General features: G+C 43.6%; 1 protein-coding gene across 2 annotated transcripts in view; it reads left to right on the plus strand.

Annotated features, from left to right (window-relative positions):
- atp2c1 (ATPase secretory pathway Ca2+ transporting 1) overlaps positions 1-17,129 on the plus strand; it is a 109,303-nt gene that overhangs the window by 87,800 nt on the left and 4,374 nt on the right. For both annotated transcript variants that reach the window (XM_048560236.2, XM_048560245.2), the window contains 8 exons: positions 1,613-1,710; positions 3,221-3,271; positions 4,635-4,801; positions 12,144-12,212; positions 12,401-12,517; positions 14,212-14,359; positions 14,680-14,775; positions 15,219-15,360. In XM_048560236.2, coding sequence (XP_048416193.1) covers positions 1,613-1,710; positions 3,221-3,271; positions 4,635-4,801; positions 12,144-12,212; positions 12,401-12,517; positions 14,212-14,359; positions 14,680-14,775; positions 15,219-15,360 — 888 coding nt within the window. The remainder of the gene's footprint in view (positions 1-1,612; positions 1,711-3,220; positions 3,272-4,634; positions 4,802-12,143; positions 12,213-12,400; positions 12,518-14,211; positions 14,360-14,679; positions 14,776-15,218; positions 15,361-17,129) is intronic.

Raw genomic sequence — 17,129 nt, forward strand, 5'->3', positions numbered from 1 at the left:
TGAGGATGACATTTTGGTTCAATTTGCTAAATGATCAGTTGGACAATAGGTTTATTCTTTATTGCTCTTTAGATGAAGTTCAAGATGGTCAGAATAATTTGTTATTGGATATATGCATGTTTCTTTTTACAATCCTCAAACTAGATAATACTGGATACTTAATGTAGCCTCACTTTTGTACTAAGAAGTATTTACTTATATTGACCGGTGAGCCTGACGTCAGTGGTAGGGAAGCTGCTGGAGAAGATCCTGAGGGATAGGACCTATTGCCATTTGGGAAAAAATGGGCTTATCAGTGATAGACAACATGGTTTTGTGCAGGGACGGTCATGTCTTACCAACTTAATAGAATTCTTTGAAGACATGACAAAGTTGATAGATGAGGGAAAGGCTGTACATGTCATATACATGGGCTTCAGTAAAGCGTTTGATAAGGTTCCCCATGGCAGGCTGATGGAGAAAGTGAAGTCGCATGGGGTCCAGGGTGTGCTAGCTAGATGGATAAAAAAAAAACTGGCTTGGCAACAGGAGACAGAGAGTAGTAGTGGAAGGGGGTTTCTCAAGTTGGAGACCTGTGACCAGTGGTGTTCCACAGGGATCTGCGCTGGGACCACTGTTGTTTGTGGCATATGTAAATGACTTGGAGGAAGGTGTAGGTGGTCTGATCAGCAGGTTTTCAGATGGCACGAACATTGGTGGAGTAGCAGATTGTGAAGGGGACTGTCAGAGATCACAGCAGAATATAAATAGATTGGAGAGTTGGGCAGATAAATGGCACATGGAATTCAATCCGGGCAAGTGCAAGGTGGTGCATTTTGGAAGATCTAATTCACGAGCAAACTATACAGTAAGTGGAAAAGTGCTGGGGAAAATTGATGTACAGAGAGATCTGGGTGTTCAGGTCCATTGTTCCCTGAAGGTGGCAACGCAGGTCAATAGAGTGGTCTTGAAGGCATACGGCATGCTTTCCTTCATCGGACGGGGTATTGAGTACAAGAGTTGGCAGGTTAAGCTACAGTTGTATAAGACTTTGGTTCAGCCACATTGAGCGTACAGCGTACAGTTCTGGTCGCCACATTACCAAAAGGATGTGGATGCTTTGGAGACGATGCAGAGGAGGTTCACCAGGTTGTTGCCTGGTAAGGAGGGCACTAGCTATGAAGAAAAGTTGAGTAGATTAGGATTATTTTCATTAGAAAGACAGAGATTGAGGGGGGACCTGATTGAGGTCTATAAAATGATGAGGGGTATAGACAGGGTGGATAGCAAGAGGCTTTTTCCCCAGAGTGGGGGACTCAATTACTAGGGGTCATGAGTTCAAAGTGAGAGGAGGAAAGTTTAAGGGAGATATGCGTGGAAAGTTCTTTACACAGAGGGTGGTGGGTGCCTGGAACGCACTGCCAGCGGAGGTGGTAGACGCAGACACGATAGTGTCTTTTAAGATGTATCTGGCCAGCTACATGGATGGGCAGGGAGCAAAGGGATACAGACCCTTAGAAAATAGATGACAGGTTTAGACAGAGGATCTCGATCGGCGTAGGCTTGGAGGGCCGAAGGGTCTGTTCCTGTGCTGTAATTTTCTTTGTTCTTTGTTCTTGTTCTTTATGTACAGCTACCCGTTTGGGCTTGTATTCTAAGGGTTCACAGACTCTTTCGGGAGAAGAAATCGATTCACTGGATATTCAACAACTTTCACAAATAGTCCAGAAGGTATGCTATATTTAATGTAAGGTTAAAACCTTACTTTATGCAGACATTAATGTTGAGCATGACATTTGGCGAAGAAGAAACAATTCACTTTCTTATAGAAATTAGTGTTGTGTAATGGAACTTGGTCTAGACTCTACAGGACTATTAAATGTTTAGCAAGTAGTTCAGAGCTGGAATGACTTTAATGTCAGAGCATTCTGAGCTTGTGCGAAACCATTTCCATTGGCTACCTACATTTGGCTTTGTTTCGTTGGCTTTAACAGTATTTGCAGTAGTGGGTTTTGCATTATTTAGGTAAATAATTACATTAGCTTCAAACTGTTTACGGAAATTAAGAGAATTCAATTATTATTCTGAACATTGTTATGTGAAGAAAATAACCAGTCTAACTTACATTTATTAATATTCGCATGAGTTGCATTAAACAACCGTTGCCAGTGCAGTTTAGCCCAAGAACTTTAAAATAGAGTAACAAAATAATCCATTTATTTGATGCATATTTTGACTACTGTAGGCTCTTTACTGTTTTATTTCTGTTGTTATTGCAATGGTTGCTCCACGTTGATGCAACATGGCAAAATATGATTGAGGTTGAAGTCAGCTGCCTCAGGAACATTTCAATTTTAGGCAAGTGTCCGTAATTTCTTGACATTTGGGCTTCACCAACCAAATCAAAGTGCCCTTTTGTAAATATTAAAATTGCAGTTTGGATTGCTCCTAGCATAGTTTTTATATTTATGTTAGCCAGTGAGTGTAATACAAATTGAGTACATTCGCAGAGATAAATGCAGCTTTGACAAATGCAAAGCAATGTCGAGCCATGAATATAAAAATTAAGACGATGCATTAAAATTTCACTGTGATAAATTAAAATTTAATTCACCATATTTGGTAATTCATTGGTTGACATTGTATAAAATGGTCATGTAATTTCCAGAGTTGTTGTAAAGTCCAACTTGATTGCTAATGCCTTTAAGGGCATGGAACCTGCTAGTTTACCTGATCTGACCTATACCGTATGGTTGACTCCCAGTGTCCTCTGAAGCAGATTATCTGAGTCACTCAATTGTGAAATGATTGTTATTGAAGAAGACGAATCCTCACCACATTTTGAGAATAACTTGAGAATGGTCAGTTAATTCTATTTTTTTATAACATGGAATGCACAATATCAACATGTGTAAGTGCGGGACAATTTAAAAGAAATCATTTCGGTTACATAAACTTGTTAATTGCTTCATGCTTAAAACAGATTTCCAAAACTGCATTAGTTACTAGAAGACCTTCAGTGGCTTGAATAGTCTTACCCTCTCTGTAGCCATGTATTGTCGTGGAAAAGGTTATAGCTTAAATTTTATATTTGGTTGGAGGAAAGATGCAGTTCCTCTAGTGATTTTCTTTTTGAAGTGACTGTCGTGTTTGCTTATTTAGAAGTGATAATGAGAGACCTACAGTGCGTTGAAATCAGATTTTTTGTTTTAAGCGACTTACTTCATTTGTGTTTTCACAGATAGCAGTGTTTTACAGATCTAGTCCAAGGCACAAGCTGAAGATTATAAAGGTAACTATTAGCAGGTTAGGAAAATTTAGCTTTGAAGACCTGCTCTGTCATTTTCTACTTTCTTGAGGCTATCAAGACTTGCCTGTATAATTGTTACTGACTTATAAAGACAGCTCAGAAAGTCTGTCATAATTTAGTTCATAGTTTATATTTTTCAATGCTCAACTTAGTTCAGGGAGGCCTGCCTTCATACCTTGCCTCATGTGTGATGTGGAGTTGTGCCCCTCAAGCTTTTTAACCAGGTTGTGTGTCTTAAAATCAAAATTCTATAGTCATTCCTGGACTACAACTTAACACTGCCAATTTTAACTGGTTTACATTTTCTAATAGTGTGTATATATACAAATATTACAAAGGCATGTATTTTGGAATAGTTTTCTTTTAATAAAAGGAGTTTGTACTCGACTTTCTTTTAAGTCACTTTACATGCCATTATTTACCTCAAGCACTTTGTTCTTCCTAATCTGAATATTTCACGGGTACACTTGAATGCTGTGAAATTAGAGGGCGATTGTGACTGAATGGAACTGGATTTTTGAATTCATTATTTTGATACCTGGATGCGGGATGCCAGTCCCTATATACTTGCATTCCCCGTGCAGATGGCCGAAAGGCCCTCTGCTTCTTCCTGTCCCGCAGGAATTTATCTATAAGTTCGAGGTCGCTTGATCATGAATTTTCTTTCATTTTTTTTCCGAATTTCTTCTGGGTGCATAATGATCTAATTTACCCACTTCTCGCCTGGCTTAGTAGCTGAATTCAAAGTGAATTGCCTAATGATTGCATTTTATCTAATTAGAATTAATATTTCAATAATGTACCACAGCCATTTTTGAATTTCGTTATGAAGAAAATTGAAATCCAGTGCTCTTATGGGCATCAAAAATCCATGTTCATTTTAAATCATAATTCCTCACTCAGTTTTTAATTGATGTCATGGTCACTGAAAACCTTTATCAGAAAGGTTGATCATTACTCAAAGAAAGGGGGCAGGTCTAATGGTACGAGTCATTGAATATTTTTAATGCCGAGGTTGATTCTTAACAGATGGGCGTCAAAGGGTGTAAGTAGATAGGAAAATTAAAGTCATAATCCAATGTACTTATCAAATGATGAGCAGGCCCAAGGGATCGATGATGTAGTCCTGGCCCTAAATCACATTATGTAGTTTCTTTGTATATGTACATCCAATTATATTTAAGGAACAAAAACAAAGTTGCTGGAAAAGTTCAGCAGGTCTGGAAGCATCTGTGGAAGAGAAAACAGTTAACGTTTTGTGTCTGGTGACACTTCCTCAGAACTGATATACTATATTACTCAGAACAAATATATTTAACCTTGATATCCTATTTTCAATGTTCAGTCTCTACAGAACAATGGTGCTGTGGTAGCTATGACAGGAGATGGAGTAAATGATGCAGTAGCATTGAAGGCAGCCGATATTGGGGTGGCAATGGGACAGACAGGGACCGATGTCTGCAAGGAGGCAGCGGACATGATCCTTGTAGATGATGACTTTAAGACAATAATGTAAGTCTTCAGTTGTTCCTACCAATCATTATGCAATAGAGTGTTGAATGTATGGCAACTAATTCATTGCAAAACAAAGGCAAACTCTTGTTATGTGTTTCAATTTTAGGCAAGTGTCCGTAATTTCTTGACATTTGGGCTTCACCAACCAAATCAAAGTTCTAGCTTGGTTAACATGAAATCTTTTCGTTTGTACCTTAGCTTAAGATTCTACCATGAGGAATCACCAATAATTACATCCAAAAATACGAAGGATCCTCAATAGGATTTGATTTTTCCATATTCTTTACTTCCATAGGATAGAATACGAAAGTTAATGGACTTTTACATGTCTGTCTGTGCATTTTTATTAGCATTTGTTCACAGATTCCCTGTCCTGAAATAAAGGAAATCTGTTTAAATGTACTTTTGTTCCATTTTGTTTGTGCAACTCCCTAAGCTCTTCTAAAGAGAAGAATATAATGTATATGATGTCATATGCTTATGTAAAATTGAGACAAATTATACTCTCATATCATATGCCTGTAGTAATATGCAAAAGGGGATGATTTGTGAAAACTTCAAGCAAAGATTTGGAAACCTTATTTCTGACCGACGTTTTCACCTAGTTATTTTGAAAGGAAAACGTTTAAAACTTGCAGCTATGTTTTGAGGGTTTTATTCTGCAAATGGAGGATAATTTAAAACATAGAGCCAGATCTTCCAGGCATGAAACTAGGGAATAGTTTGACACAGGAGTGATAGAAGGTTGGAACAGAGTCCCACAAGCAGCAGTTGATGCCAAGTTGGTTATTAAACTGAAATCTGAGATTGAGAGATGGCAGGAACTGCCAATGCTGGAGTCTTGGATAACAAGATGTAGAGCTGGATGAACACAGCAGGCCAAGCAGCATCAGCGGAGTAGGAAAGCTGACATTTCAGGTCTGGACCCTTCTTCAGAAATGGGGGAGGGGAAGGGGACTTTGAAATAAATAGAGAGAGGGGGAAATGATGATGGAAGGTGGATGAAGGAGCAGATAGGTGGAGAGAAGATGGACAGGTCAAGGAGGCGGGGATGGAGCCAGTAAAGGTGAGTGTAGGTCAGGAGTTAGGTGGGGCTTGGTCAGTTAAGGGAAGACGGTCAGGTCAAGGAGGTGGGGATGAGGCTAGTAGGTAGTAAGTGGGGGTGGGGGGTGGTCAGTGACGTGGGAAGAGCAGACAGGTGGGGGAAAAGACGGATAGGTCGAGGAGGCGGGGACGAGCTGGGCTGGTCTTGGGATGAGGTCAGAGGATGAGATTTTGAAGGTTGTGAAGTCCATATTGTGACCACTGGACTGCAGGGTTCCCAAGCGAAATATGAGGTTCTGTTCCTGCAGCCTTTGGGCGGCATCATTGCAGCACTGGAGGAGGCCAAGAATGGACATGTCATCCAAGGAGTGGGAGGTGGAGTTGAAGTGGTTCACAATGGGAGGGGCAGTCGTTTGTCACGATCTGAGCGTAGGTGTTCTACAACGCGGTCTCCAAGTCTCCACTTGGTTTCCCCGATGCAGAGGAGTCCACATCGGGAACAGCAGACATAATATACCACATTAGCAAATGTGCAGGTGAACATCTGTTTAATGTGGAAGGTTTCTTGGGGCCTGGGATGGGAGTGAAGGGGAGGTGTAGCACTTCTTGCCGTTGCAGGGAAAAGTGCCACGGGTGGTGGGGCTAATGGGGAGCGTGGAGTGGATGAGGCAGTCACGGCAAGAGTGGTCCCATCGGTAGGCAGATAAGGCTGAGGCCAGGTGCCAACTCTCTGACACCTCCTGCTGACCCCCGCCTTGATCACGACCCATGCCTGACCACCAAAACACCATCTTCCAGACCACCCATAACGTCATCACCTCTGGTGACTTTCCACCCATAGCCTCCAACCTCATCATTCCCCAACCCCGCACCGCCCCTTTTTATCTCCTTCTCAAAATCCACAAACGTGACTGCCCTGGTCGACCCATTGTTTCTGCCTGCTCCTGTCCCACCAAACTTGTCTCCACTTATCTCGACTCCATTTTCTCCACCGACCCCCCCCCCCCTCCGGTCCAGGAATCTCCTACCTACATCTGTGACATCACCCACACCCTCCACCTCCAAAACTTCCGATTCCCTGGTCCTCAACACCTCATCTTCACCATGGACGTCCAGTCCGTATATACTTGCACTCCCCATTCAGATGGCCTAAAGATCCTCCGCTTCCTCCTGTCCTGTAAGCCCGACCAGTCCCCCTCCACCAACACCTTTATCCACCTAATTGACCCCATCCTCACCCTGAACAACTCCTCCCACTTACTACAACCAAAGCAGGTGGCCATGGCTACCTGCATGGGCCCAAGCTATGCCTGCCTGTTTATAGGCTACACGAAACAATCCCTCTTCCAAAGCTACACTGGCCCCATGCCCCACCTGTTCCTCCGCGACATCAATGACTGTATCGGCACCGCCTCATGCTCCCACGAGGAGCTCGAACAGTTCATCCACTTTACTAACACCTTCCACTCCAACCTTAAATTCACCTGGAGCATCTCCGATGCCTGCCTCTCCTTCCTGGGCGCCTCTGTTTCTATCTCTCGCACCCACCTGGAAACTGATATCTATTTCAAGCCTATCGACTCCCATAGCTACCTAGAATACACCACCTCTCACCTGCCTTCCTGCAAGATTGCCATCTCCTATTCCAATTCCTTCACCTTTGCCGCATCTGCTCCCGAGATTAGGCATTCCACTCCTGGACATCCCAAGGACCGCAATTTCCCCTCCACAGTGGTCGAAAACACTCTCGGCCGCATCTCTCTCATTTCCCGCAACTCATCCCTCACACCCCCACACAGGCAGAAACCCCCTCGTCTTCACGTACCACCCCACCAACCTCCGGATTCAACGCATTATTCTCTGCCGCTTCCACCATCTGCTATCGTTACCAAAGACATTGTTCGCTCCCCACCCTTATCTGCCTTCCAGAGGGACTGCTGTCTGTGACTCCCTCGTCCGCTCCACACTACCCACTAGCCCCACCACACCCGGCACTTTTCCCTGCAACCACAGGAAGTACTACACCTGTTCATACACCACCCCCTCACCCCCATCCCAGGCCCCAAGAAAACCTTCCACAGTAAACAGATGTTCACCTGCACATCTGCTAATGTGATATATTCTATCCACTATTCCCGATGTGGCCTCCTGTACACTGGAGAAACCAACTGGAGGCTTGGAGACTGCTTTGTGGAGCACCTAAAATGTCAAACGACTGCACCTCCCATTCGCGAACCACTTCAACTCCCCCTCCCACTCCTTGGCCTCCTCCAGTGCCACAACGATGCCACCCGAAGGCTGCAGGAATAGCAAATCATATTTTGCTTGGCAACCCTGCAGTCCAGTGGTCACAATGTGGACTTCACGAGCTTCAAAATCTCCCCACCCCTGACCTCATGCCGAGACCAGCTTGTCCTTGCCTGCGTGACTTGTCCATCTTTACTCCTACCTATCCACTCCTCCCACCTCACTGACCAACCCCCATCCCCGCTTTGTACTCACTTGCCTTGTCCCTGCCTCCTAGACCTGTCCATCTTCGCTCAACTGACCAACCCCTAACCCACATCCGTACCTACACTCGCCTATACTGGCTCCATCCTTGCCTCCTTGACCTGTTGTCTTCTCTCTACCTATCTGCCCCTTTATTCACCTTCCTTCATTGCCTCCGCACCCCCCCATCACTGTTTATTTCAAAGACCCCTTCCCCTCTCCCATTTCTGAAGAAGGGTCCGGATCCGAAACGTCAGCTTTCCTGCTCCTCTGCTGCCTGGCCTGCTGTGTTCGTCCTGCTTTACACCTTGTTATCTGAGATTGAGGTTGTTTGTCAACCAAATAAGTTAAGGAATTCTGTGTAAAAGCAGGTTTCTGGAGTTAGAGATAAAATGTGAGGCTGGATGAACACAGCAGGCCCAGCAGCATCTCAGGAGCACAAAAACTGACGTTTTGGGCCTAGACCCTTCTTCAGAGAGGGGGATGGGGTGAGGGTTCTGGAATAAATAGGGAGAGAGGGGGAGGCGGACCGAAGATGGAGAGAAAAGAAGATAGGTGGAGAGGAGAGTAGGGAGGGGAGGTAGGGAGGGGATAGGTCAGTCCAGGGAAGACGGATAGGTCAAGGAGGTGGGATGAGGTTAGGAGGTAGGAGATGGAGGTGCGGGTTGGGGTGGGAGGAAGGGATGGGTGAGAGGAAGAACAGGTTAGGGAGGCAGAGACAGGTTGGACTGGTTTTGGGATGCAGTGGGTGGAGGGGAAGAGCTGGGCTGGTTGTGTGGTGCAGTGGGGGGAGGGGACGAACTGGGCTGGTTTTGGGATGCGGTGGGGGAAGGGGAGATTTTGAAACTGGTGAAGTCCACATTGATACCGTTGGGCTGCAGGGTTGCCAAGCGGAATATGAGTTGCTGTTCCTGCAACCTTCGGGTGGCAACATTGTGGCACTGCAGGAGGCCCATGATGGACGTGTCATCTAAAGAATGGGAGGGGGAGTGGAAATGATTTGCGACTGGGAGGTGTAGTTGTTTATTGCGAACCGAGCGGAGGTGTTCTGCAAAGCAGTCCCCAAGCCTCCGCTTGGTTTCCCCAATGTAGAGGAAGCCACACCGGGTACGATGGATGCAGTATACCACATTGGCAGATGTGCAGGTGAACCTCTGCTTAATATGGAAAGTCATCTTGGGGCCTGGGATAGTGGTGAGGAAGGAGGTGTGGGGACAAGTGTAGCATTTCCTGCGGTTGCAGGGGAAAGTGCCGGGTGTGGTGGGGTTGGAGGGCAGTGTGGAGTGAACAAGGGAGTCACGGAGAGAGTAGTCTCTCTGGAAAGCAGACAAGGGTGGGGATGGAAAAATGTCTGGGGTGGTGGGGTCGGATTGTAGATGGCGGAAGTGTCGGAGGATGATGCGTTGTATCCGGAGGTTGGTGGGGTGGTGTGTGAGAACGAGGGGGATCCTCTTTGGGCGGTTGTGGCGGGGGCAGGGTGTGAGGGATGTGTTGCGGGAAATGCGGGAGACGCGGTCAAGGGCGTTCTTGACCACTGTGGGGGGAAAGTTGCGGTCCTTGAAGAACTTGGAGATCTGGGATGTGCGGGAGTGGTATGCCTCATTGTGGGAGCAGATGAGGCGGAGGAATTGGGAATAGGGGATGGAATTTTTGCTGGAGGGTGGGTGGGAGGAGGTGTATTCCAGGTAGCTGTGGGAGTCGGTGGGCTTGAAATGGACGTCAGTCACAAGCTGGTTGCCTGAGATGGAGATTGAGAGGTCCAGGAAGGTGAGGGATGTGCTGGAGATGGCCCAAGTGAACTGAAGGTTGGGGTGGAAGGTGTTGGTGAAGTGGATGAACTGTTCAAGCTCCTCTGGGGAGCAAGAGGCAGCGCCGATACAGTCATCAATGTAACGGAGGAAGAGGTGGGGTTTGGGGCCTGTGTAGGTGCAGAAGAGGGACTGTTCCACGTAACCTACAAAGTTACAAGTTACTACAAACCTACAACCACACTGCCCTCCAACCCCACCACACCCGGCACCTTCCCCTGCAACCGCAGGAAATGCTACACTTGCCCCCACACCTCCTTCCTCACCCCTACCCCAGGCCCCAAGATGACTTGCCATATTAAGCAGAGGTTCACCTGCACATCTGTCAAAGTGGTATACTGCATCCATTGTACCCGGTGTGGCTTCCTCTACATTGGGGAAACCGAGCGGGGGCTTGGGGACCGCTTTGCAGAACACCTCCACTCGGTTCGCAATAAACAACTGCACCTCCCAGTCGCAAACCATTTCCACTCCTCCTCCCATTCTTTAGATGACATGTCCATCATGGGCCTCCTGCAGTGCCACAATGATGCCACCCGAAGGTTGCAGGAACAGCAACTCACATTCCGCTTTGACACCATTGGGTTGCAGGGTTCCCATGTGGACTTCACCAGCTTCAAAATCTCCCCTTCCCCCACCGCATCCAAAAACCAGCCCAGTTCGTCCCCTCCCCCCACTGCACCACACAACCAGCCCAGCTCTTCCCCTCCACCCACTGTATCCCAAAACCAGTCCAACCTGTCTCTGCCTCCCTAATCTGTTCTTCCTCTCACCCATCCCTTCCTCCCACCCCAAGCTGCACCTCCATCTCCTACCTACTAAGCTAATCCCACCTCCTTGATCTGTCCGTCTTCACTGGACTGACCTATCCCCTCCCTACCTCCCCACCTATACTCTCCTCTCCACCTATCTTCTTTTCTCTCCATCTTCGGTCCGCCTTCCCTGTCTCCCTATTTATTCCAGAACCTTCACCCCATCCCCCTCTCTGATGAAGGGTCTAGGCCCGAAACGTCAGCTTTTGTGCTCCTGGGCCTGCTGTGTTCATCCAGCCTCACATTTTATTATCTTGGATTCTCCAGCATCTGCAGTTCCCATTATCACTGATACAATTTCTGGAGTTAGGTTGGAGATCTGCCATTACCTCATTGATCAGTGAAACAAGCTCCAGGGATAAATGCGACCTCCCAGTCGCAAACCATTTCCACTCCCCCTCCCATTCTTTAGATAGCATGTCTATCATGGGCCTCCTGCAGTGCCACAATGCCACCCGAAGGTTGCAGGAACAGCAACTCATATTCCGCTTGGGAACCCTGCAACCCAATGGTATCAATGTGGACTTCACCAGCTTCAAAATCTCCCCTTCCCACAACGCATCCCAAAACCAGCCCAGTTCGTCCCCTCCCCCCACTGCACCACACAACCAGCCCAGCCCTTCCCCTCCACCCACTGCATCCCAAAACCAGTCCAACCTGTCTCTGCCTCCCTAACCTGTTCTTCCTCTCACCCATCCCTTCCTCCCACCCCAAGCCGCACCTCCATCTCCTACCTACTAACCTCACCCCACCTCCTTGACCTGTCCGTCTTCCCTGGACTGACCTATCCCCTCCCTACCTCTCCACCTATCTTCTTTTCTCTCCCTCTTCGGTCCGCCTCCCCCTCGCTCCCTATTTATTCCAGAACCCTCACCCCATCCCCCTCTCTGATGAAGGGTCTAGGCCCGAAACGTCAGCTTTTGTGCTCCTGAGATGCTGCTGGGCCTGCTGTGTTCATCCAGCCTCACAGTTTATTATCCAGGGGATAAATGGCCTCCTCGTGTTCTTGCGTTATACAACACATCAGAATGACTGCACAGCTCAGAGTGATGCTATGCTGAATTGCAGGCTGAAAATCTGCTGGGTTCTTTTGAAATGTGTTCTTTGTAAACCAAAACACTTGCAGTTCACTAACACATCTAACTTTATTAGCCATGTTGTTTAATGTCAAACACTCTGTTCCAGGTCTGCAATTGAGGAGGGCAAAGGGATTTACAATAATATCAAAAATTTTGTTCGGTTCCAACTCAGCACGTAAGTGTAACTTATGATTACATGTAAATTAGTCAATGACAAACTTATTTTTAATGTATTTAAATATAATTACGTAGTATTTGGAATACTTAGCAACGAAAAGTTCTCAAACTTACGTTAAGATGTCTTTGCTGTTTGTATAAAATTGCGACAAATACTTGTTTTTACCAATTTGATTATTTTTCTAGGAGTATAGCTGCTCTAACATTGATTTCTCTTGCCACATTGATGAACTTTCCTAATCCACTAAATGCTATGCAGATTTTATGGATCAACATAATAATGGATGGACCGCCGGCACAGAGGTAAAAGAAAATGTTTAAATATTGATGAAATGTCACTCTGTTAACTGATCTGAATGTAAGTAGCAGATAGCGAGTTTTGAGAAGATTTGTAGCTCAGGTTGAGGTTCTGGATGTGAGTTTGCTCGCTGAGCTGGAAGGTTAGTTTTCAGACGTTTCGTCACCATTCTAGGTAACATCATCAGTGAGCCTCCGACGAAGCGCTGGTGTTATGTCCCGCTTTCTATTTATCTGGTTAGGCTTCCTTGGGTTGGTGATGTCATTTCCTGCATTGTGACATAAGTGGGACATAACACCAGCGCTTTGTCGGAGGCTCACTGATGTTACCTAGAATCGTGACGAAACGTCTGAAAACTAACCTTCCAGCTCAGCGAGCAAACTCACATCCCAGGAAGTAGCAGATCTCCCATGACTTTTTTCCTGGTGATTGTAAGATGTGACATTTATGAAATGGACCAATGATAATCTCTTCTGACACCATAGATTTGCCACAACGGTGCTTATGCAAGTCCGTTCCCTTATTGTCTGTAGAATCTGTGTCCTCCTCATTGCTTCAACAACATCTCCATTTTGTTCATATCCCTTTATCTTGTGGAGATCTTACCCCTGTCACGAAGATATTTCATATTTAATACTTCTTAGACTTGTTTTTTAATGATCATGCAGCAGGAAGTGAAATGTCTGTTGATTCAGTGAGCAATGCTTAGGTGTTTGAGTCCATATTGCACTGTATTGGCAGCAACAAGTTTATTCCAGACAGCTTCCATTCCTGTACCAACCTGTGTTTGAGCACAAGCGCATTGTTGTTATGGTGTTCACAATAACAGAACCCTGAAGATTTATGCTTCTGTTCTACCAACTCTGCCTGTTCGCCAGTTATTATGTACTGCTTGAATAAGTTTTGGTTTCATAAGCAACGAGTAATTGTACTTATTAAATAAACCTGCTTGACTTTTTTTTAACCTGATATAGCTATTTAATGCGCTTTTTTGGTAACTGGGAGCAGTATTTTTATATTACGATGTGATCTGTGGTGCATTGGGATTAGAGTAACAGTACACTCCCACTGCCTTGGTCGTAACCACCTCATTCATTGTGCCAAAATAAACGAACTTTGGATTCCACTAATTAGAGTTGGATTCTACATATCCCTTTTCCTCACCACCTTTAGGATCTCTCTTCTTGTAATAAATTTCCTCATTTAGATTGTACAATTTAGTAACCAAAGTAGAGCATTGGGGCCATTGAGTGTGCTCCATCAATCAATGAGATCATGGCAGATCTGATAATTGTTAACTCCACTTTTCTGCATTTTCCTTCACTCTTTATAAGCCTGTCTGTCTCAACTTTGAATATGTTAAATGACCCAGCCTCGACAACCATCTACAGTCATGAATCCACAGATTCACTACCCTTTGAGGGAAAAATTCCTGCTCATCTCTGCTTTAAATGCACAGCCCCTTAGTCGAAGATTCTGCCCCCTCGTTCCAGACTCTCCCAGAAGAGGAAAAAGTCTCTCTCCATCTATTCTGTCAAGCACCCTAAGTTTACAGACTGAAGTCAAGACTGTCATAGTTAACAAGTTTAAAATTGTATAAGTTCTGCCCTTGTTTGTTATACCAAAATGCAGTACCTTACATTTATCCAAATTAATCTGTCACTGTTCAGCCCTTTTACTTTGTTCTCGCTTTGTGCAGCCTGGGAGTAGAACCTGTTGATAAAGATGTCATCAGACAACCTCCAAGAAATGTTAAAGACAGCATCCTGACGAGAAACCTGATTGTCAAAATTCTGGTTTCATCGCTGATTATTGTTTCTGGGACATTATTTGTCTTCTGGAGGGAGGTAAGTACCTGTAGCCAAATGCAACGATGAAGTCTACCCTTTTGTTCAGGTGGGAAACAATCACTGTTTTGTTCAATACATGGGGAGCTATCTGTGCAAACTATTTTAAACTTGCTGGGTGATTATATGTTTTTGTACTTTTAAAGTGATAATCATAATTGCATCTTTTACAAAGATGCCAGTTTTAACAAAAAAAAACTTGCATGTAAGAGTTGGTTCAATCCATTTGATGATTTGTTTTGTTTAAAGATGTCATTTTAAACTAAACATTAAAAATGGTTTGCTGGTACTGAATTTTATGTGTGTTATGTGTTTCCCAGTTACAGGATAATGTAATAACACCACGTGATACAACAATGACCTTTACCTGCTTTGTTTTCTTTGACATGTTCAATGCATGGAGTTCCAGGTCACAGGTATGATAAAGTTTCAAATTTTAACCAAATTAAAGTGGTTCTGGCAGTTAAATATTGCAAGCAATTTATTTACTTTCACACAGCATAACTGTTCTCAACTTTATTTACATTAGTGTGGCTCTGAATCTTTCATGAAATGTTAAATTTACCTTTGTGAAATATAGCAAAAGGTGGTAACTTTGTGAAGCTAGCACAATTATCTTCCATTAGAAAAGTTATTGAAAGAAGCTTGTGACTTTGTGCCAAACATGTTCCGTACCAATGTTTTCTAACTGAGAGCTGTCTTTTTGTGATGTTGTGATACGTTACACTGAAGATAATAGTTAAATGCATTTAAGAGTATTAAGAGCTAAATATGTATATGATTAATTAAAAAGTGACTGTTAGTGCCAAAAATGTTTGTCTTAATTTCTCACTTTCTGCTCCTTTTCTTCCCTCCCTAGACAAAATCTGTCTTTGAGATTGGGTTATGCAGTAACCGAATGTTTTGCTATGCTGTACTCGGGTCCATCATGGGACAGTTGCTGGTTATTTACTTTCCTCCACTACAGAAAGTTTTTCAGACTGAAAGTCTAAGTGTGCTAGGTGAGAACTTTAAGTTAGACCTCATTGTGTTTATTTTGATGCTTTCATCACACTGACAATTGTACACCTGTCTATGCACTTCACAGATTTCTTCATGATTTGCCATTCTCCAATTTATTCTTTTCTTTTTCTTACCGAATTGACTGCTTACCAGAATTTGTAGGTTTGAATCATCTTAGCACCATTCAAAATTTGCATAAAAATCTGATGAATCATTTAATTTATCATCGCAAAGTAATTATTAAGACTAGTTTTAGAAAAGTTATCTTTACCTTGATGGATTGGTATACAGTAAATCGTTCTAATTCAAAATAAGCTTTTCTAGAAATACAAGTGAGGAAACTTGTGATATTTGTTCCATTGTTTCAATATGTGCTCAGAATTCATGGAACGCAAATCTATCTGTGTGAATATTCCTTGGATCTACAATTTTACTAAGATAGGAGTAGAACACTGCAGATTGTGGGAATCTGAAATATGAACAGGAAATACTGGAAAATATCAATGTCACATGCTGATTTTTATTTCCACAGTATGTACTTTTGATTGCTGTAATTCTCTTGTAGGGTTTAGTGAGATGACTAGCATCAGGGACCTGGAGTTCAGACATTGAATATCTGTGATCTAAAACCTGAACTATGGGAACAAAACTTTTTTAAAATTTTGAGTCCAGTCCTTTAAACGATCCTTGGTGCTAGGCGTCTTCTGACAATTAGTTTAAATGACTGTGTTTTAGTCATTTTTGTCATTTTATTTAAATGAATACATACAACATGCTGAGGAAATGGTGTGAAAGAATAACTAGCTTGAGAATAGGAAAACTAAAATAACACAAAATTAGTTAAGGTTTCTATGCTAATGACCTGTATTTACTACGGAAATTGAAAGCAATGATATATTTGTGTAATTCACTTGTTGTCAAGTGTTAGTTTCAACTGATGCCTTACTCAAGGGCCTAAAAGCATAGAAAAGGGTCTGTGCCTACATTGCCTCACATGGTGAATTTCTGACTTGAATCACACGTGGCAAGCTCAACAATAGATTTCACTTCATAAATTATCTTTAAGGTATTTAAGTATCCTAGTTGATGAATGGGACTTGGTATGGAATAAATACAGCTTGTGGATTTCCAGTTGAGTTGTAGTTTGTGTAGTTAGTTTGGGAAAATTTATTTGAGAAATCTAAAGTTAGAAATAACCAAGCATAGATGTGAATTTTAAATAACGTTAAGTGTGATAAGATTATTAGATAAAAGAGCAGGATTGGGCCATTTGTCCCATCACCATTCAAACCTATTCTACCATCAATTACAAGCATGGTCTTAATACTGCATTCCTGCCTTTGCCCCATAATCCTCAACTTCTTTGTTGATCATGCATGTATTTGATAACCAAGCTCTGATCCTGTCTGTATTAAAAGAATTTCAAAGACTGATGATCCTCTGCATTAGGAAATTTCGCCTTTATTTTTATCCTGTCAAGACCCCATAGAATCAAACGTATTTCAAGAAGATGACCACCTTTCAGTTCTTTAAGGACACAAGCTAGTCAACATTTCCTCATAAGACAGATCTTTCGTCCCAGAAATCAGCTGTGAGAACCTTCCCTGCATTGCTTCCAATACGTGTATATCTTTCCTTTAAATAAGGAGACCAGAACTGTGTACTGTGCTCTAGCTGTGGTTTTACCAATGTCCTGGTCAGTTATAGTAGGACTTCCTTACTAATATATGTATCAGTTTGTAATAAAGGCCAACATTTTGTTTGATTT

Source organism: Stegostoma tigrinum, chromosome 2, assembly GCF_030684315.1.
Source record: "Stegostoma tigrinum isolate sSteTig4 chromosome 2, sSteTig4.hap1, whole genome shotgun sequence".
NCBI classification, from domain to species: Eukaryota; Metazoa; Chordata; class Chondrichthyes; order Orectolobiformes; family Stegostomatidae; genus Stegostoma; species Stegostoma tigrinum.